General features: G+C 32.0%; 2 protein-coding genes across 3 annotated transcripts in view; both read left to right on the forward strand.

Moving 5' to 3' along the window:
* Positions 1-7,019, forward strand: part of barc (RRM1_TatSF1_like and RRM2_TatSF1_like domain-containing protein barc) — a 36,075-nt gene extending 29,056 nt beyond the window's left edge. Inside the window, exons 3-7 of the mRNA XM_035089729.1 lie at positions 757-923; positions 5,141-5,327; positions 6,269-6,405; positions 6,542-6,835; positions 6,937-7,019. Of these exons, the coding sequence (XP_034945620.1) occupies positions 757-923; positions 5,141-5,327; positions 6,269-6,405; positions 6,542-6,641 (591 nt within the window). The 3' untranslated portion in view covers positions 6,642-6,835; positions 6,937-7,019. The remainder of the gene's footprint in view (positions 1-756; positions 924-5,140; positions 5,328-6,268; positions 6,406-6,541; positions 6,836-6,936) is intronic.
* A 1,687-nt stretch (positions 7,020-8,706) lies between these two features.
* vg (vestigial) overlaps positions 8,707-23,757 on the forward strand; it is a 56,863-nt gene continuing 41,812 nt past the window's right edge. The window contains exon 1 of one of the 2 annotated variants that reach the window (XM_035089733.1): positions 8,707-9,673. In XM_035089733.1, the coding sequence (XP_034945624.1) occupies positions 9,476-9,673 (198 nt within the window). In that variant the 5' untranslated portion in view covers positions 8,707-9,475. The remainder of the gene's footprint in view (positions 9,674-23,757) is intronic. The other variant, XM_035089734.1, reaches the window with a different exon arrangement.

A 23,757-nucleotide genomic window follows, 5' to 3' on the forward strand; every position in this document is an offset into this window, starting at 1 on the left:
GAGCTTCTCATCTTTCTTGGTTTTATGCTATCCAGCTACCAGACTTTACATATACGGGACCCTATTTGCTATTCGTAGAAACCATCAGGAAACCTTGCGGTATGTCAGTCCACAAAATGGCAAAACCCAAACGGTCGTAAATAATTTATCGCTGTTTACGAAACCAACTCGTCTATCTTTTTTTGCAGACGATGCTTGGAATGTTCTATAGGTTGAATTGTTTATAGAAAATATCATTTTTGAATTTATTTTATTTTCTTTGAGTCTTGCTTTGATGGTTATACGTCAAGTTCTTTTGAAAAAAAAGTACTCTTGGTGTTGTCAAAGAACAACAGAAAATTTGAATTTAATATATGATAATCGTTGACTGCCTGTACAATAACTTTACTAGTCAGGAAGTGCGGATTATTAAGCATGAATTTTTCCAGCCTGTGTTAATTGCTTTATTGTTGCTGTACGTGTCAATCAATCTATTGTGCGTAAAAAATATTGTTCGTTTAAGAATTGAGGTTAAAATAATATAGAATCGTTAAACAGTTACTTAAAACAATTGTTTAAAAATCCTTTACTACTCATTACATAAATAATAAAAGAGTAAATTTCTAGAGGAAAACTTTTTTAATCATCAACTACATCATCAATGTTCTTGATAATAGTTGTCATATTTTTTTTTGAAGACTAAAATAAAATTACAAACTTATTGTCAGTAAGCACTAGAATACTTTAGAGATTAACATTTTGATATCAATGTTTCAGGTGGAATCTGTTGAGCTTGCTTTGAAAGTTCTAGATGGTTCGCAACTCCGAGGAAAGACACTTTCAGTTCAACGTGCTAAGTTTCAGCTTAAGGGCCAATATGATCCAGCATTGAAACCAAAGAGAAGGAAAAAGGATAAAGAAAGGCAGAAGAAAATTCAAGAAAAGTAAGTTTCATATAAGAATTGTCAAGCAACTTGACAGCAAACTTGGTAGACTCCTTGACTGTCCAACGAGAAAAGTAAAATTTGAGACTTCAAGGAATTTGAGTACCTGGCTCGCGTGTTGCACGCTCTTGCATGATGATGATGATGATCTGTAGAAGATGAGTTACAAAACATTAATGGAGATAGCCAGACTGCTTGGCGTTGGCGATTCTCGTGAAAAGTAGCAGCTGTGCAAACTAATCATTCACCAATGCTTCAGTTTGGACTGGTAGATACTGACCAACCAGCACGCATACTAACATTTTTTAATTTTGAATTCATATGTTTTGCTTTTTGCATGTATTCTTGGTCTCGGTACGATTAAATCGCGAGTCTCCATGTTTGGTAAAAGGAGAGTGCATGCAAATGATTCCTTACACGGAATGAACACGCTTACCAACTTATTTATTCAGCTGGCCTACAGCCCAATTACTTATCTTGATTATCGTGAGAGTTTCGTGTCACTGAATTCAAGGATCCTCACGTTGATTAATTCAAGCGTTTTTGACAAAACCTTACACAACATGGAAAAATCTGACTGGTTTTGCCTTATTTGGTTTTAACAATCATGCGACACTCCTAATAATATGTAGATTTTCATTTTTATTGCAAAAGTTTTTGTTGCATCAAGAAAACAAATGTCTGAAGTTCTGTAAATATCTAGTTTCTTCAAGAATTTCGCCTGAGGTTTCCTGCATGTTTATATAGCAATCTTTCTAACTGTAATTGAAGTAGCTAAAAATCGAGGTAGTGCAAGAACGATTGGGGTTATTTTTCTTAAAAATTTTTCCAGAGGTACCTAGTGATCATCTTTATTGCTTTTTGATCATTTTTAAATTGATCATAGCCTTCAAATAAAATGAAACATTACTTTTTATGGAGTATTTTGCCATTAATGTGAAGATATATTTTTTTGAAGCAGTTATAAGCTGATTTTGTTGAAAAGTAATAAATAAACTGTTTGAAATAATTTTTTTAAAACGTTAACTATAATTTAAATAAAATATTGCACTTCATAGTTAGTTCATCATCATTATAAAATAACTGGATAACTACCTCAAATGCTATTAGAAAAAATTATCCATGACTGCTATAAAGTAGGTTAGTCACACTTTATTATTGGCTTGCTGAAGTGTATCGAGTTGCATATTATTATTATCCAGTTATAAATTACAATAAGGTTGGCATAAAATATAATTAAATTTATTTATTATGAAAAAAGATCTTCATTTAATCCACAATTTTAGTGACTTTAATTTTATCAAATTCAATTAATCATTTAAAGTCACGATTTCTTTTAAAACCGGTAGGCAGCTAAAGAAAGTTTCAAGGGAAGACCAAATATTGAGTTCAAGTTTACTTGGCAGAAGGTTTTCTACTACGTCATGAATCATATCTTATTATGACGTGTGAAGAATTGTACGAAATTTCTGACCAATCAAAGTGACTTGGTAACAAAAAATATCAAACATGTAAGAAAAGTGATGGGCCTGTTTTTAATCCCGGACACACCTTGCTGGAAGACCCTTGTACAACATCAAGCTTTCACACAGTGCATAATTATTTTTATTGTGAATTTTTTATTTACATATGTACAAGCATGTAGTCACATTAGAAAAATGATCAAGAGAAAACAGTATATGAAAGAAAGCATGAATAAGGTATCAATAATTCATCAGGTAGAAGTAAAAAGTGATATTATGTATAGTTACTTAAGACCACTGGATGTTACCAAAGATCTTGAAAAAATCTAGTTCAGAGAAAATTCTTGTGGACTTCTATTTTATTACTTATACATATATATTTATGAGAGTTCATCGTTAGTGGAATTTACTGAAAGAACCGCAAGCTTTGATACATCAGCTTGAAAATGCTTGGATGAGACTGCTGGTCTCGGTGTTTGTCTTCAGGGCATGAACGAGGCCAGTTATTTACTGAGATGTGATCGAAAGGCACGAGATACAAGCCGGAAGCTGCCAAAGCATGACAGTAGACCACATCAATCTGCATAATTTTTTTAACAACCAATTTTAGTCTTAACTTCTTCACGATTTTGCAATTTTAAATGAAAGTAAAAAAAATAATGATAATATTAAAACATATATTTGTAGTTTCACATAGAAATTTTAAAGTTTTATTCTTTTTGATTTTACTCGCGGAAGGTATTTCTTGTATTGAATTGAATCATCACGTAGAATGCTTGATTACCATCTAGGAAAATAAAATGTTCAATTCATCGTGGGCGAGCAGTAGTTAATTTATAACTTGCAATAAGAAAAGTCAAGAACTTGCATATAACAATAAAAAATTTACATAATTATTAAAAAAAAAAAACGATCAACTTTAGATCGATTATTGTTGTTATCTTGTTATCACAAGAAACATTGCAGTCAAATTTAGAATGACAGCAATTTCAACATTTTTTGATGTTGTGTACTTCCATAGTGTAATGTCGGTTTAATTAAGTGATCAAGTAAACGTATGCTTTTTTGCAGTTTCAATGAATTAATTAATCTTGGAAAAGCAGATCAAACATTAACTTATTTGATATAATTAGTGTTTTTAACTAGAGTAATGGGAAGGAAGATATATATTATTCACGTCTTTCAATATTTTTTTCAAACGAAAAAAAGTTATATCATGTCAATACTGTATAAATACTATAATCCCGATTAGCGCTTTAAATGTTTAATTTGAGATAATGTCAATTAAACATTGTTTAGTAAATCCATTTATTTATTATTTTAACTTCTTTGATAATTTATCAGTTTCTCAAAAGCTGATGTATACGCACGTGTAGAAAGAAATACAAAAAATTTTAAAAATATTTCCTGGTAATAAAATTTTACGCAATGTTGTTATAAAATTATTAATTACTTAAATTAGATATGATTGGTAATCACCTGTTGATGATACTTATTTGCCAAAATAATTATATGTTCGTTTAATTGCTGAATACATAACTATTAAAAATAATTGTTATTTAAACATTATTATTGAATCAAAGAAAAACTAAAGTTTAAAAGTACTTATTAATAAAATTAATTCGTTTTTTAAAGAAATTTATTGTTTATTTTAATTCATATAATTAATATATATATAATTATTATAATTGAATCTTTTTTTTAATCTACATGAATGAATAATAAAATATTAGCTTAGATTATATAATTTGTAGAAAGGTTTTTTTCAACAAAATTAAAAGAATTAATATTTAACTTTAAATATCATAAAATGTAGGCTTTTCTGATAAGAACAAACAAATTATTTCTCTATTTTTCTTTTGATTTGTCAATGTCAAGTAAATTTTGGTAAACTTCTGAGAATGATGAGGAAATTAATATTGTCACTAAAAAATTCTTTCTGTTCAGATCATAAAAAAGATTAATACATAATCCCTATATCAATTTAAAAATTATTATTAAAAACAAAATCATCAATATCGCTGTACATCTAATCCTTACGAAAATTTATACTGGAATATTTCTGTACTACCTAAAAATCCATAAAAAATCTTGTTGAAACGACAAAATATTGAAATAAGTACGAAATAAAAATCATTTATGTAAGAAGCTTGCATCACCCAATTTACCGTGTTCTTGAATATTAAAAATAAAATGTTTTTGTTCATAGTTGGTATGACATACCTAATTGAAGGCGTAAATAATCACGGATAGTAAACATCTAAAATTGTTTCTGATTATACCTTTGAGTTGATGATGGTAGTATAAGACCAATCCCTTGCATATCAATGATCTTTCATGGTCGATAATAGTTGACTAAGCGCTTAAGCAGTGACATTTCAATCATACCTAAATGGTTTAAGTAGTTTAATCGTCTACAAGAGGGTAGTTAATATTATGCTAATAAGAACAATACAATGCATTAGGGCTAGAAATGTATATTGTCATTGGATGCGCTTCAGTTTTGCTAGTTCATGCGTTATGAAGAGCCACTCAAGATGCACATCATAATGCTCCTTTCAGTCTGAGATGGATTAATGCATGCCAGGCGTAAGAAAATACTAACAGTATGCTTTCCAAGTACTGCATAGTGTAATGAAATAGTTTATATCTAATAAGCTTCTTGTGGTGATGGTTTAGTTGTATAAAGATAATAATAATTATGATTATAACGTTGATGATGATGATGATAATGATGCTTATCATGATTTGCAGGCTATTTGATTGGAGACCAGAACGTTTACCAGGTGAACCTCTTAAGTGCGAGCGAGTCGTCATTATCAAAAATTTGTTCACTCCTGAGGATTTTGACAAAGAAGTCACTCTTATTCTGGAGTACCAACAGGATATTCGTTCTGAATGCGCCAAGTGTGGTGACGTCAAGAAGGTTACGATCTATGACGTAAGTTTGATTGTATTCTATTTTTAAAAACTAGATCTTTCTCTTTTTATTTGCATATATGCGTGGGCGTTAAGTTGGAGATCAAACAAGACTAAGTGAAGTAAGCATAAGTACATAAGATGATTTTTGTAATGAATAATGGTGTGAAAAGTACTAGAGTTCAGTTGAATATGGGACATTTTTGATTAGAATATCTTTCTCCAGGCTCTTCAGACGTAGGTTGATGATATGTTCATAAAAAAATTCCCTTCTAATTGATCCTCTCGAATATCTTAATTATTTTATGTGTTCACTCACGAAAATATTGACGCTACCGATGAATTTGTCTCTTTTATGACATTTTTATATTTTTATTTTGCTTTGATTGGGGTGATGAAATCATCGAAGCTGTTTAATCTTGATATGGCTTGATAGACATAGTAAAATTTCATGGCCGAATTTTATTATTATGTTTTTTTACAATTGAGTTGAAACGGTCTTCTAATAAACCACATTTTTGTTCTACATTTTTTCGCGAGGACTTGGATGTTGGGGTGAAAAAAGAGTAAGTAAGGATAACATAGAGGATAGAATGCACTTTGACATTGAGTAGATTCATGGCTGAAGCGCGACATGACTGGGAGTGTTTCGAGACGAATTTATAGGATCAGGTCACCCTTTTGAGTGATTTATTTGCCTTCCAAATGCTCATCCTCACTTCCCATTTAATTCTATTCTCGCCTCACTTGCTATCAAAGGTGTTCAATGCTGCATTCTTAACGAGCACAGTTGTGCTAAATCCATAATCTTCGTTGAAAGAAAAGAATTGCTTCTTTAATCAAAGAATAAATTGGTGATTTCATTTGTATTTTAATGCCCAATTGAGCAAAGTTTTATTGTTTATTAAATTACCTGATATTACTTTTGTTTGTATTGATTGTCATACATTATTTTTATTATAGAGACATCCTGAAGGTGTTGCCCAAGTTACATTTAGTAATCCTGATGAGGCTCAAGCATGTATTCAGCTCCTAAATGGACGTTGGTTTGGTCAGAGAAAAATTACCGCCGAAATATGGGACGGAAAAACTAAATACAAGTTAGTAAAAATATAGTATTTCCTATCTTACCAACAGATAGTATTAATTTACCGACACATGATATGTGTGTAATATAATACAGCGCTGCCATCTATATTTGTTGATGATAAAGTAATTCTCATTTTTGTGTTTCAGAATTCATGAAACAGACGCTGAAATTGAAGCTCGTTTAGACAAATGGGATAAATTTTTGGAAGAACAAGACGATAAAAAGAATGAATCAGCAAAAACATAATATCAATAAGTCATATTAATTAGTTATTGAATTATGTCTATTATTACAATATAATTTCTGTATAAAATATAGAATAATTCATTTTGCTTTTGAGGTTTACTCAACTTTAATCTTTATATCTTTAAATAATTGAAACTCTTTTAAATTCATACCACGATCATTATAAGTTCTGAATGTCTCTATGAAATAAAAAGGTAATTAATTATTATTATTATTATTTCATTTCTTAAATTTCATTACGTTATTTTATATACATCTATGAACATACTAAGACATAATTTACTGTATTGCAAAGGTTGTAGAAATGGATATAAAGTTGATGTAAAAAAGTTTTGACAAAAATTGAAGGACGATTTAGAGCAAGTTGGTGGACTTGAATAAGAAGAGGGGGTGGATGAGAGGCCTGTGGAATCTCCTAATTTGCTATTTCGACATTCCTAAGCATCTTCGTGTTGCTTTTCGTCCGTGGGACTCTTCGTGAGAGAGGTTACTGCTGTGGATCTGTCAAAAAACGTGATTCTTGTGAGCACGCGATTTCTTCTTTTTCAGACAACTCTTTGTGGAGACTACGAACAGGATACATGTGGACAGCGGAAGGATCAAGGTTTAAATATACTGTGTGATGGCGATGAGATTCTAGCTAGGGAACAATTTGCTTTCCAAGTAGAACATTATTCGTGGGACCACCTTGTTGTCAGGTTGAATAACAATTGAAGAGACTGGTGGTCATCAAATGCTTTTTTGATACTTTATGTGGTAATTTCCATTCATTATCCTTCGTTTCATTGAATTTTAGAAAGAAAAGCGTAGCTACTATCATAAAAAAGGGAAGGTGATTTTTTTGTCATGACTAAGTGTGCTGTGATATTCATGAAAAGAGAATCAAAGAATAAATTATCGAATTAAGTTATAGCAAAAGTAGGGTATACCTCATCTTTAGAAGGGGCTTATTCGTGCGAGAGAAGCATATCTCCCTTGTCAAACAATATAATGTGACGCTTCTTCAACCCAAGCATTATATTTTCTCCTCTCCATTCATCGTTTGCAATACCACCCCAATTGTAATATCAATGACAAATTTAATGCCCAACTATTAGCAGCGGGGGTGCGACTTTGAGCATTGTCAAGTGGAGCCACGTGCACGAGCATCAACCCCTGAATATCTGTTCCTTCTTACTGATGTGTTTGATCCAGTGAGTCTGCGACCCTAGCTCTTGAAGAGGGTGAATGGGATGTCGAATAGATCGCGTAAAAAACTATCAGAGTGCAATGTCACGCTTGTCCACGGGGTTTTATTGGATTTTGCTTGACACCCCACAAAACCGGGACCTGCTAGATTACACATTGGATTAAACACCGGCTACGTTAGAAAGCCATTTTGATACGGTCAAGTGTTCATCATTGAAAGAAATACCAGTGTCAGTAAATAATAAAGAGTAATTTTCCTTACTACCTTGAAACATACTTTTTGTTCATACTTTTATTTTATATAAACGTTAACAATATAATTGTGTCAATGTTCCAGGAATGTCACTAATAAAGCTAGCAGCAAACTTGGCAATTTCACCAGAGGAAAAAAGAATGTAAGAAAAATCACCAAGATCCGGGAATTCCTGAAGATCGTTTCGTTGCAAAGTATCTCGAGAAAATTAAGCTTCCCGAAACACCGCGAAACTGTTAATTAAGACTCATTGTACGCCTGGTCTATGCAGAGGTTGTTGGTGGGTTCAGTATAGGCAAGAAAGAAGAGAAAGAGAAGAGAACAAGAAGACGATCGAAGCATGAACAAGTTCTACAAGTTGTGGTGTTTGAAAGTGCGACCGTAGAACGCGAAAGAACAGGAGCAAGATAGAAGGCAAAGAAGACTCAGGAGATGGTGGATAGTTTAACCCGACAAGGAACTTGTTAATACCGCGCTAGTCGGGGTTCATTGTAGGATCAATACAAACGGGAGCGTAGGAGTGGCACCCGTTGTCTCATTGGACGGAACCAAGGCTGGCTACGATTGGTTGTGGTTGGTACTGCCAGGAGGCGTATCCCATCATCGGGACCGGGGTGATCGGGCGGTCCTCGACCCTCGTCGGGGGCAGCCAACTAAAAAGACTCAAGGGAAAGGCAACTAGAAAAAGACTCGTGGCGGTGTAAGAGGGTGACACGGGCCCTCGCTTCAGTCTGTGTTTGCTCACCATCAGAGACGCTATACCGCAGGTCTATCCCTGGATGTAGTCCCTAGGGGTTCCGGTGCCGAGAAATTTTGTTTCCAAAACAACGACCTGTCATTCATTTAATTGATGCTCAAGGGATTGTTGTCATTTACCTCCACTTGCTAGGATTGTTTTCCAGGGTTACAAGTATTTCATTGGTGATAATCATTTGGTAGTGTGTGACTCAAGTGAGAATAGTGAAGATTAGAGGAGGGAAAGAGGATCAAACTGCAAGTGAGTTCAACAAGAATTAGTAGACTACTGTCTGAACCGACGGCACGAGCACGGATCTGAAACTTGTGATATAACCAGTGCATTATCAGTGTTTTATTGTCTACGACCATTAATAGTGTCTGACTTGTTGCTAAATAAGTGTAATCCAATTAAAATACAAACTGTGAAATATCAGGATCTCCATGTGTCGTATTGCTGGTGATTCCTTGGCGGCCTTTCGACCGTGAAGGATAAAAATGCTGTGTGGTTGAAGTACTTGGGGACCGCTATAAGAAATAACCTAGTGGGAAAAAAAATACGAGCGTGGAGGAGGTAAAGGGTGCGGATTACGCGAGTGCAACGTTCGGGTACGCAAGTCGGCAGGCCGGCTCTGGGGTGCCGGGTCCGGGGGGTGTGATGAGCTGTTCCGAGGTGATGTATCAATATTATCCTTATCTTTATCAGAGGCCACCGCCGCCCCCGCACCCGAGTCACCCTCATGCGGCGCCGCATCCTCATGCTCACACCAATCCTCATGCTGCTCACCACAGCCCCGCGAGACCCGCACCTTTTCAACCCTTCTCAGCAGCTACTGCAACTCATCAATATGACCGGGTGAGTACATCTTATCTACCACCATAACAATAACCATAAACACACTGTTATCTGTTGATAAATGTATCTAAGAGAACAAGTTTTTAATGATCTTGGAGAATTAACTTCAGTATATCATCAACTAAAAGCTTTTCGTTAGCGCCGTGTCATTCAAATTGATCTCCAAGTGATCTGGCTTATGCTGCATAATTGATAAAGCGAGTCCAGGAGTATATCTCGGCAGGAGACTAGAAGTCTAGTTAGGGGTGATGAGAGAACAGGTTCCATGAGTGTATAATCCTCAGGACAAATGTGTCCTTATGAGCTGGGCGTAGCTAATCGGATTAACACCTCTGGAGTGAATAATGAAGCACAAAGGCGGTGTTGGACCCTTCCGCACAGGTATAACTAGCGGATTACCATGCTGAGAATTTAATCATATACTTTTTGATGATTTGCTGTGTAAACGAAGCTGACAGGTTTTCATTTAGCGAACAAACAAATTTAATTCAAAGCTTTCACGCTTATTATTATATATCTGCCGTATAAAAAGATTTGTTTCTCCTTGTAAAATCACGAAATCACTCAAGATTAAGTATCCATTAACTTCCTACGGTGCTAGACTCTTCAATAAAATGTGTTTACAAACATTCCATCTGCAAGAAACCGGCGTGAACCTCTCTACCGTCGGGGGATTCCAATGCTCTCCACGTCTACTCCTGAAATAGTCTCTCCCTGGATCCTCAACTCTTTTTTTTTTTCTTCTGTGCTTCTTCTTCGAGTTTTCGCCCGTGTGTCATTTTAATATGTCTGGCGGGAGGTCAAGCGTGCTCCTGGTCTACGTGCATAACCATCTACGCGCGACGGGGTGTCGAATGCTGTTTTGCCGTTACACCGGTGTCTTCTTTACTCTTCATTTGTTTTTTCTCTTCTTCTTCAAATAATTCTATTCCTTTTTGAAAAATTTACTCATTTTGTTGATTTTCAACAACATATTTTCTCCTTTATGCTATCATATATTACCAAATGGTTGATATTCTTGTGTTTGTACCTACCACGTTGATGAGATTAAAGGTGTGAATATTCAAATGGTCTAATTATTATTCGTTATATATAAATAACTTGCTGATACGAGTTTATATCGTTCTCGTGTAATCTTTACTTATCAATTTTGATGCATCTTTAACTAACGATTAATATTTAGTGTAATGTAAAATTCCACACTCAAATCATTAATCTTACCAAGTCTAAACATTCTTTTCTATGTTTTATGTTTCAATTTAGAGTCGTTGAGGAATTCGGAGCAAGATGGGGTATATATGTTAAGTTCTTGAATAATTAATGGTATCGTTTTCTGGTAGTGTGTATGAGGTTTACACCTATTTTTCATTAATATCAAATTGTCAATGGTATTTTATTCATTACAAGTTGTATTATTTTTTTATTAATTAAGTTTGTAAATTTTTATTTAACAACTCATTTATTCACATTATGTTTTGATTTTTTCATTTAAAAGCAATATTTGTCAATTACTTTTTTCATTTAATATATATATATATAATTTAATTACTATTTCAGTTTCTTTTATCACAATATTAACAAATTGTTTTTTTTTAATATAGATATTTATTTCCAATTGTTGAGAGGTATTTTTTTTACATACAAATAATTGTTTCAATGTTTTAAATATTTTTCAGAGCCTCTCAATTTTATAACTCTTTTTTCATCAAACACAATTTATTGATTTTTTTTTAAATTGGAATTTTTTAATTGTTTTTTTTTAATTATTGAAAAAATGTTGACAAAAATAATATGAGTACTGATAAAAATGGAATTATTCTGTAAAATAAAACGAGTGAATCGTTGAAACCTCTTGTAAACGTCATCTATACTTGCAAACCAGTTCCAACTATAAACAATAAATAATATCCATACGAGGTTATTAAATTATATCTGACATTTTGATTGAGAGTAATTTAATATCCGAGTGATTTGAAAAAAAAAAAAGTCGCGAGTATAAAAATGATAATGGTCTGGTGAATTATTAGATAATTAAGTGGATAAATAACGGATTAAATTTTAAGTATCTTGAATACGGTATGAAAGGGACTATATACATATGCTTTTATCTGTAGCCGTGAATAATTCTTTGCGCGCGGTCAGAGGCGAACTTTTCGAGTCAAGCAATAAAGCACGCAAAAGTGTGGTGCTTAAACTCTTCTTCTTGGGTTGCAAGTGGAGAAAGAGAGAGTGAGATAGGAAATTGGAGGTAAATGAGAGGAGAGAAGAGAAAAAGGCGCGGCGGCAGTCGTGAGAAAACGGGTTGATCGTCCCGCGAGTTTTTAACGTTCCGCACCGTGTACGAGTAAGCGCGCTCGTGTATTCGCCCGACACCGCCGGAATACGCTCGGCTATTAATTCCCAGGTCCCCGAGGGAGAAAGAGAAAGAGAGACACCGGTCACCGCGTGGCAAAGAGGCAAAACCGAGCGTTGGGTCAGGCCCTAAATAAAAGGAAGAAACATTTAAATAAAAGTAAACTTGTGTCGCCGCTCTCTCGACTGCCGACTGGCCGCCGTCGTGTCCGTGAACTCTCTGCGACTTGAGGAAAAATTTTATGCCTCCAAGAGATACTCTGTTTCGTTAATAATTTTCACATTTAATTATAGAGCTTTCATCAACGTGTATTTTCCATTAGAATGCATTTTTCTGACACAGCTACTGTTTGTTAAATTATTACTCTGTTTATATAGCCTTTAGCGGTATTTTTTAGCTTATTTTTTTTTTCTTTTTCATACCATCGTCACTTGTGACATGTGACGAATGTCTTGTCGAGGCGATCGTTGTCGACAGTGTTCGCGAGCCGGCTTCCAATGCGAGAAACCAAGAGAAATGTCGACGGATCAGGATAGAAACGGCTGTATAACACACCAGAGAACATTCAAAAAGTAAGAATCACTGAGAGAAAAGTGCTGTCAGTAAACTAAAACCCCACTGTGTCAAACAGAAAAAGATTACGCTTGTGGCTTTAAAAAAATCGACACTCAGATAGTACTTAACTTCATTACTCAGCTTTATGGGAGGAGAAAAAATGAAAGAAATCTCGAGAAGCTTTGAAAAAATTTACAGTTTTTCTTATGGAGTCATTTTACAAGAAATTTAAAAACTTTTTAACATTTTTTGTTACGTTTATCAAAAATACTAACTTTCAGTGAGTTACTAAAAACATTGTCATAACTTGAAGTAAAAGAGGACCTTTTTAAACAAAGACTTGGTTTATTTTAATTTTTTTTTAGCTTCATGAATATTAACTTTAATTATAGCAATAATAATAATTGAAATAAGAAAATAAAAAGAACTTTTTTTGAATAATTTGAATGATTGCTTTTATTGTGTAAATTTGAACAACAGACTGGATTTGTAATTAAACAAATAAAATTGATGTAAAAAATTTTAATAAGAGTAAATCGAAAGGATGTTAAAGAAAGACATTGTAAACAAGAATAAAGCAATGAAGTAAAAAAAAATTATATTAAAAAAAGAGAGAGATTAATACATGGATACATTGATTTTAAAACATTCAACAGAATTAAAAGTTATAAAGTTAAAAATAAATGAAGAAATAATAAATAATAAAATCATGATGGATAGCTAAAATTATTATCAACTATGAAGTTTAATAATTAAAGATGATTTCTAATAAAATAATAAATGAAAGTAATGGAGGAATTTATTTGAAAAAAATTTTAATGAACTAAAACCATTTTTATAGCTATAAAAATAGTCGCTGGAATTGTAATTGTAAATTAGGACAACAGTTTACCATAAACCAAGAAACATTAACATTTGATAAAAACATATTATCCACATCCAGGTAAAATAATTCAAGAATTTAATACGACAGAGTTTCTGCTCTTCCTCATTAATCTTCAAAGGTTCAATGATTATTTTCTTCACATTCATTAATATAATGCTAATGATCTTAACTCAATGATAATTTAATACCAGCTCAGCATCAAAGTAGGCTATCTTTATGTTTATATTCAACAGCTTACAACATGTTCTTGATGCCAATATGACACATTAATGCATTGACAGCAGCAAGAAAGAAGTGTAGTTGTTGATCAAGAATCCAAAAAGGTGTTGCGATTTTTCTGATGTAAGTGTAACGCGTAATGTCGACAGGAAGAAAACAGGTGTGTAGTATGGGATCATTGGATAAAACCAACTAGTACACAGGATGCGAGAAATCAATTTAATGTTTCATTAGCACTCAACTGATCATTATTACATTTAGCTCTCGAGCAATAATGTATCAACAACTCTAATATTTTGCAACCTATTGACTTCCGGATCTCAAACCATTGCAAAATGAGCATTTCACAGCAGCCATCAGGCAAAATTTATTTCGCTATAAATCGATACTGGGATTTACGTGGTTTTACAAACTTTCGCAATGTTGTTTAGACAAGTTTTAACTCCTGGTTTCCGTTCGGGGAAGAGGCAGTAAAAAAAAAGTAGACACACACGTCACAAGCGTTACGAATGGTTCCGGTCGTTGATCGGTTTCCTTAGTTGCTTGTTTGTCTCGTCTTGCGTAATGGAAAAGCGATAAAACGTCCCCAGGGAAACCTGTGACGCGGTATAGGTATTCACATTAAATGTGTCTTTGATACATGTACATAAATACAGATAGATGTATGTTATTAGCTGATGTCCTTTTTCACATCACGGAAACGTATGGAGGCTGCCTTTCTCTTTTCTCAATGAAATCATTCACCAGCAGCAACATGTTGGGAACAGCCTTCGAAATTAGAGAAATTCCTGAGAGAAAATCAGAAGCTGGTTAATTAACGAATGAGGACCACCTTGTAGAGAATTTAGTGCCGAAAAATCAAGCATGGAACAAAAGATACACGGCTCATCTTAACTAACCTATATAACTGGCTCCTGTCCGTCCAATCGTTGTAGTACATTTTCAAACGAACCGCGCAGTTTACCTGACCAAGTTTTACGATCGTCTCATCGAGGTGGCGATGTGTCCCCTGGGTTATCACAACCACGGGATCTGACCAGCAAACAGCAGTCTCTCTGCTCGTCGTTCTGTTCCTCTTCTTTTTCTTCAACCTCTCTCAAGAGCTGCGTTCACGAAAGGGCCAGCACAACTGTGTTTTCTCTTTAGAACGAAGAAGAAGCGAAAAGAAGTAAGATAGTCCAACCAATTTGGTTGAAAGAGACGCGAGAAAAAGACACACGTTCTTTATTTTACCCCGAGAATGGAGTCGTTCTCGAGCCTCTTTTCTCTCTGATTTTCTGCGATATTCTTCCTTCGTGAATTTATCGGCCAGGTTAAAAGTCAAAGTTGATACTAAGATAGTTGTATACTTTTTGCAAACATTTTTTCGTATGCTTGAATTTACTTTTTCGAGTTTTTCTGTAATCTTATTAAGGAAATCACTCTCACCAAAATTATTGGAGCCACATCAAGATCTATTTTACAACATTTCTTATAGCTTTTTAGCAGCTAAAAGTTATTTATTATTATTTCATTTGTGGTTATTCATTTTGCACTGGATTTATGATAAAAAATTATTTCAAATGATCAAATAAAATGAAAAATTTGTCAGAATCACTCTGATATTCTCTTTTTATTCCAATCTGTCAAAAATGACATTTTTTGCTCATTTCAACTTATGATAAAACATATTTTTTTAACCTCCAACTTTGCCTTCATTTAGTCAACTGAATTTCATTATACTTGGACAATTCATTGAATTTATTTACACGACAATTTTTCAACTCATGCATATGTTAGCTGTATCGAAAAATACATTAAATACCATAATTAATACTTGTAGGCAAATAACAACTACTGTCAACAGTCAATCATTCGTCAACAATAATTTATTAACTCTTAAAAAATTTTTATTCATAAAAAAAAATTATTTGTCTGCAATAAATGAATGAATTTCTATTAAATCAATTCAATCGTTGTATAAAAATCGTTAATGTATTCTTTTGAAAATTTATTAGGCTTTAAGAATTAATTATTACCTCGCAATTTGCAGATTTATTTTCAATTTTATTCTCTCAAATTTATTCGATTGTTAGCAGAGTTTTTAAAGGAATTTTTTTTTTATCGAAAAAAGATTGAAGCAAGTGATCGAATGATGATGATGATTTGGTAAACACATATGAGGAGAGGTTGAAACTATGAGTGAAGTAAAAAGTATTGTTAGAGTATTGTCAATTGTCATGTCCACGTGGCAGAAAAGGACGTCTGGAGGATAAAAAGATTCTTCTTAGTGCGAGTAAAAGGCGTTTAGTGTATAAATTATAACGACTTTACGTTTTTGCCCTCGTCACATGTTCACTCTCATCTCTCCCTTCTAGCTCTCTCTCTGGCTTCTTGGTTTCTCGCGCCTTCAGTTTCCTAGGTTCCTACATAAATTAAAGCCCGACGCAACGTCCCCATTCCATTCTCGTCGAGTTCGGTCTTTCTTTCTTTATCCAGTTTTTTTCTTTTTCTATTTCTACTTCATCTCCGCCTCTTAGAGATACGTATAAAAATATACGCTTGCGCGTCGCTACGTCGATATTGCCAAGAGTTGTAAGAGAAAAAAATTAGAGACAAGATGAAGATGAGAAAGAAAAAATTAACGTGTGTCTCTCCTCGTTATTTCACTGCGCTTTATACACATATTTCATTCTTTTTTTTTACTAAATAACTAGTATTTTTTGCAACGCTAAATATTAATTAGTTCATTTTTAAAAACAATTCTTGAATATTAGATTGCTAAATGAGGTTGAAATTACACCAAAAATGTGCTTATATTGTAATCATCTTGTCTGTTTATTAATTAAAACGTTAATTTTAAATGTTTTACATAAATTACTCATTCTTTTTAACCTTACTGATTGATAAAATTTTTTTATAACTGATAAAGAGTTGTTGAATTTTTGGAAATTTAAGTAAAGAAATGTTTAAACATATTTTCTAAAAAAGAAAATAATATAAACAGGTTTTCATGTATGTTTCATTGAATTTTTTAATTTTTTACCCAGAAAGATATCTCTAATAAATTATAAATGAATCCCAGTAAATAAAATGTACATTTGCTTCATGTAATTTGAATTGCTAGTGCATTTTACAAAAAATATGACAATCTAATCACAATTTCTTTTTATGAACTTATAACATCAGATTTCCCAAACACTTTTTTATTAAATATCAAATCATAAATAGTCATAAAATTTCTATATAATTTATTCTTTTGGAATAAATAAATAACAAAATGTCTCAAACTTCCTGATGTGTATACAGGAATAGCTAAAAAAATATATAAAATAATTCTTAAACATCTGGACAAAAATGAACTGATAAACTTTGATTTATTATTCATTAACCATGTAAATTTAAAAACCTGTTATTAATTAATTATTAGTTTTTAATAAAATTAGTATCAATTTGCAGATCTATACCATTAGTAGACAATTTTGAAGCAGTCCTAAATGACAATTAATCATAATTTATCAAATACCAATAGCTGATTAATCATAGATTTTAAAAAAGTTCTTTCAAACTAATTTTTAATCATTAATTAATCTGAATATTCTTGTAATGGTAATTATTTTGAAAAAAAATCATTTTTTGAGAAAACCAAGTCAAGATCCAACTACCAATGCATGTATGTATATTTAATAAAATAATTATTTAGTACAAAAATATTTCAGTTAATGCATTATATAATAAATAATAATATTAAAAAAATACTAAAACAGACTTTTTACTAAATAATCATCACTTTTAAACACTTTTAATTCCATTAAAAATGATTACAATGTTAAATGTTAAAACACTTCTAGTACATTGAAATAAGATCCTTTTACATGTAAAATTAGCAGTATAAATTTGAGCTTTTAGTATATTTATTCAAGAGTTAATCAATATTCAATTGTAATTCATTTATTGCTCTACAGAATATGCTTTTGTATTGAAAAGAGAAGCTATGATAAAATATATTCCTAAAAAACATATTATATCTTCACTGATAGAAGAAATTTATTACTGTTAAAAACCGATTTTTTAATTATTAAAATCAATGTTTTTTTTAACTACTAAAAAATATTTTATAACAATAAAAAAAGCCTTAGTTATGAAAACATTAGTGGTTTTATAATGAATAAATATAAATCTCATTTTATCGTAAAGAAATATTTTTTAACAGTTAGAATTTTTTTTAACAATTAATAAATCGGCGTTCGTAACACTATTTAATTTTACATCGACCAGAACTATCATATTTATTAATTCACCCTTTATAATCTTACTTTTTACCTTATGAATATCTTTTATTAATAGAAATATCCATGATTTAGAAGCAAATCCTAACCTCATTAGAATTTATGTCATTTTATATTACAAAAACCATATAATCCACAATAAAATATGAATTTTATTGGTTACATCATATTCCTTAACAGTTAAGTAGATTTATTAACTGTTAAAAAACTTTTTTTGTACTGTAACAAACATTGTAAATCCCAGTTTTCCAAAATGCTTTATTTTAATGTGGATAAGTGTGTTAAATATGACGTCACGTATTTGATTAACATTGTAGTCACTTTTAACGCAGATCGAAATGTGTAAAAAGTGACTACAATGTTAATCAAATGGGTGACGTCATATTTAACACACTTATCTGCATTAAAATAAAGCATTTTAGAAAACTGGGATTTACAGTGAAGCTATGTTTAATAATTATTACAAAATATTTTTTAACAGTCAATAAGTCTCCTTTATTATTAAAAATCTCTTCTATCATTGTAATTGTGATGATTTTTTGCACAGAAATCAATCAAAAGACATTGGTAACATGACTGTTAAAATTTCACTGGCGCTTTGATTGATTGACGAAAGCATTCCAACAACAATCATCAGTGATTTTTGAATGCTCATAGCTTGTTAATCAAGATAGTGAGAATGTAATTAATGATGACAAGAATGATAAAAAATAATCAACTGATGATAAAAATTCATCCAATATATATCATGAATTAATGCATAGAGATTAATCTTGTCTTTAATATCCAATATGGACAAACGAGGAAGCCGAGCATGGAGGTCGACTTATCTATCTTGTGAACGATCGATACCTTGATATATATCCTTAATCGTTTTAACCCAGTGAGTACTCCAAGTCTACAACTCTAGCATTCTTGCACGTGTGGTACTAGAAGAGATCGACTGCGCAAGTAATTTGTTGTGCTACACTACTCTGATGTAGGATAAATTTCTTTGATGACAAACCGTGACATACGTGGAATGTTTTTATTCCACTGTGAACATTAATAGCTCAAATAAGAGTCGATAGAGAAATTAATAGGATCATGTTATGAATAAATAATTTAATTGATAAGAGTAATTAATAGTAACAGTAAATACTCTTTAATTAAGTAGTTATTTATTTTTTTTGGCTTTTCTGATGAATTAATATTAAAAAAAAAAACACTTATCTATTTCTAAAGTAATAGAGTGGAAATAATGTGCTTAAACGAGTAATAAAGAAAAATTAATTCATGTTCAAATTTCTTAGAGACTTACATAAAGTTTGTTAAATGTTTTTTATATTAGAACATAAGTAATATTTTCTATGTTGACATCTTTATAACAAGCTTGTACTTTTTTAATAAATATTACTGATGGTTTCGAGTAATGATTGATTAATATTAAGCTTAATTAATCGTTTAATGCACACCTAAACCTAAATCAATGAAATGATCAAAGAAAAATTTTCAAATGAATAACAATTCTTTATGAATTCATATTTTTTTTGTTATTAAAGCAATTGATTTTTTTTTTAACGTTTTATAAAATAACTCGAACCAATAAAACAATAATATTTATATTGAGTTTTATTTTAAAAATATCCAAATGAATTTTAAAAGTTTAGCATATTTACATATGCATGAATAAAATTAAACCAAGTCAATATGTAGTTCTGATAACACATTGTTTACTTAATCTTAATATACCAACAGATTGCTCTAAATTAATTCATCTCTTCAATGATATTCTAAAGCAAACAGGTTATATGAACATTTTATTAATCATAAATCTTGATAAAAAATCATCACTAATAATTTTAAATAAAAATAAATATTCATGTTGACCATTTCTTTTTCTTCAGAAAAAATTTTCTGATTATTAATAATTTTTATTTATCATTAAAAGAAAATTATGAATAATTAGATTCAATGAATAATTTAAAACAAATGTAATGAAAATATTGAAAAATTTATTCAATTATTTCTAAATTTGTATTTTAAAAAATGTATTAATTCGAACAAAGGAAAAAAAAGATAAAGAAAACATCATAAATATGTGTAACACGTGAAGATGAAAACACGATAGATGAATGAAACATAGCGAGGTTCTAGTTTGTCAGCAGAGCCACGCCCAAGCTCGAATTATATTCCCCGTTTCATCTGGCACCTTGTGAGAAGAGATCTTTTGAAAGCGTCGTAGCGATTTCTCGAACACTAGCAATCCATAATGATCAAACGGACAATTCCAATCGAGACATTGACTTATTCAGTGTCAAGTTGGTCTCCAGTAGATCCGATCGGTTGGCGGTATATTGGCACACGCAGTACGTCAAGTTCGTGAGGAGAAGGTATATCAACTGATGAAATCTACTCTCACTGCACCTTTGGAGTTTCTGACGCGCAACAAGAGACGGAAGACTTGTTGGATAAGCCATCGAGTTCCTGTTCCTCTCTCGAGTCTCTGGGGTACTACTTTTTTTCCACTCTTGTAGATGGTGTAATGACGAGGATAAATGCGATAGAAAGAAGGGCCTTCGGCAGCAGTTGAAAGCCTGGACGTGTCCATCTGTCCACCGCGTGGCTTCTACCAAATCTGCAATTCAATTGCGCCAGAATGCATCGCGCGGGTTTGTCAGTCACAACAGTCGGCTGATCGTCGATTTGCAGTATCAAAGCTTCAGTTTTTTTCCTTCTTGCTTCTACATTTATTTTTGCTGATCGGTACGAAGTAAAGAAATATTTAAATTAAAATAAATACAGCTTACACATCATGTTTTCAATGACATCAATTTTTTTTTTCTTAATTCCAGGTTCTAATGTTTGAATAACTCTGATCGGTAAGGAAAAATTAAATCAGTATATATGAGACAGGTATTTGAAGGTTACAGCACAGATCGAGAATAAGGTCCCTTCCTGACTTGTTCTTGTTTATTTCATTGATTTTTTCTCTTAATCGTTTGTTTCCGGAATCCGAGACCTTTTGTTCTAGAAAGGCAGTTTATATTCAATTCGAATCGTGGGATTTCTCGATCGTCTATCGATTCACACGATCGCCAGAGTGATGTCGATTGTTTTAGAATCTTTCGGCAAATTGATTTCCCTTAATTCCTTTTTTTTCGACCATATTTTATTATTCTCTCAAACGGATAACATTAAATCCAATCGATTTTTTTTTTCAACTATTATTAATAAACTTTTATCACAAAATGTTATTAGTGATTTTTCTTGCTAAAACAAATTTAATTCAAGAATTTATGTTAACCTGCCGATCAATCTACTATAATATTTATTCAAAATAATTTAATACTTTTATTTATACACTTGAAATGCAGTTAAATTTTTTAAAAGTAAAAATTCCAATGATGAAAGGAATGCTATAGTACAACAGTTCTCGCTCGAAATTCGCATTCCTATTAAATGTGTGCGATCGAGTATATAACATAAAAATGCATTAGAACTGTGTGTGCAATGATAGAAGAAAAGATTTCATGTTTGTTGGCGTAGTAACGCTATTGCAGGTAGATAAACAAGCCTAATCCAACGACAGCATCGAGAAGAAGTAGCAAAGTATGTGAAGTAAGTGGCGAATTAATAATGCTAGTAGTTGGTGCGCTAGAACTCTTTTATAGTCATTTTTTTTATTGCTCGTTTAGTCGACGCAGTAGCGGCAAAGATAAGCGTCCATTACTGGAATACCGACGAGTGCGTTTGACCGACGACTTGGTCAAACACGGAACTTTGCTACTTCACTCCTCCTCTAACCTGTAATTACTTAAAGCCACATGCAATCGACGGACATTTGCACATGTGCAGAGAGGTAGATATATTTTACGAATATTTTATTCTACATTTTTTGTTGACTGCTAAAGCAAGTCAAGGAAAGTAAGGAGGGAGTGAGAAAGAGCAAAAGGTGGATGAGAGAGCGTATAGCAATGCGGATTCAACGAGGTAGAGGATACGAGGCTGTCATGAGAGTATGATTTGTCGCGGCGTCGACCAGCTGCCGCCCTCGTGTCCCTCTTTCTCGATACCATGGAAAAAGAAACGGACCCTAACTGGGTCCCGCGTGTCCTTCGCAATATGTGTCTCCGGTCTCCGGAGCACATCGGACTCATTGAAAAAATTTCGGTTATTACCCACTCGTCTAAAATTAAAACATACCATCTATTTTATGCTCACTATTTTATCAGACTTAAATTATCGTGATCGATAATCAACCAATGCTGGTAGTGTTATCATAATATTTAATGAGATGGCTTCGGAATCTTATGTATAATTTTGTTTATTTTAAGACCCTGGATTGAAATTGTTTAATATTATTGATAAGTTCTACCATAAATTGAATATTATTATTACAAATTAATGAATCGTTAAAATAAATCGTTTTTTTTCGATCAATAATGTTTTTAGAATCCGTTTAAAGAGTACAATAAATTGAAACAATTTTTAATTAATGATGCTAGGGTAAAAATTGATAGATAAATTTAGAACAAGGCAAAGGTGTTTTGAAAATTATCCATTTCGGAACAGAGATTTGAAAAAAACTCACTCTCTAAAAATAAAACAGTGAAAAAATGAAATACACTGCAAAATCAATAAATATTCTTGTGATTATCTGATCATTTCATGTATTTCAAAAACTCACATTCACGACCAATCGTAATGTTTCAATTTGAAACACTTAAAATGTCGTTACCCATTTGATTAACATTATCGTCACTATTAATGCACTTTAAAATGTTTAAAAAGTGGCTTCAATGTCAATCGAATGAGTGACATCATTTTAAAACACTTCCAAATTTGAGATTTGCAATGTTTCTATGTACACTTTATAATTTGTATTACAATCACTGGAAATCTAAATGTTTAGAAACTAAACATTTAAAGTGATTACAATGTTAAACCCCATAAACAAACAATAGTAAATTTTGTACACGAATTTTAATTACTTCTTGCTGTTGACGAAAATGCTATAGTTTTTTTATGACCTTCAACATAGTAAACATTTAGGTGTTTAATTATTAAACACTTTAAGCGCTTTATAACTAAATATTTGAATTTTCCCGGTTTTGCAGTGATTGTATTTAGTGTATTATTCCTTATCTAATGAATTTATAATAATACTGCCAAAAATTTCGTTATAACAAAAATTACTCCAAAATAATGGAAATTACTCCATATAAGTAAATTATACTCCATTTTAATTCTATTACTTTTGCTTTAGAATCGTCTTTGACCTGTTTATGATATAAAGACAGTTTTAATCAAAAAGTATTTGTAATAAATTTAAAATCATGATTGGTCTAAACTTATAGCAATGTTTAACGTTTAAGCAGACATTGAAGTTTAAAACACTGACATTCAGGATGGACGATCTAAATACCCGGAAGCATCCTCAAAATGGAAAAAATCCAAAAGAAATCCCAAAGTTTTTTTTAGACTTCCTTTCTTAATTGCACTTGATTAATTTATTTAGCAAGAACTCGTTAAATATATCATTTATCTTCGATTGCTATTTTCAGTTGACTGTGACAAGTCATTTATCAACGGGAATTATTTGAGAGTGCTTTGGGTAGTAGTCAGTTGAATGTAAAGAATCGACTTGAAAGATCGACTAGGACTTGAACATAAAATTCTCATCTTTCTCATGTACCTTGTGTGATTTACGTCGACGCGACTACTTACTGGTTAAGTTACGATGTTTACCGATTCAATTAGAGGTACATCGTATGATCGTCGGGGGCATAAGATACATTTGTTTCGGCATTAATTTACTGAA

Source organism: Chelonus insularis, unplaced genomic scaffold (assembly GCF_013357705.1).
Source record: "Chelonus insularis isolate UGA/USDA-ARS -01 unplaced genomic scaffold, ASM1335770v1 contig_70_pilon, whole genome shotgun sequence".
In the NCBI taxonomy this organism is placed as follows: Eukaryota; Metazoa; Arthropoda; class Insecta; order Hymenoptera; family Braconidae; genus Chelonus; species Chelonus insularis.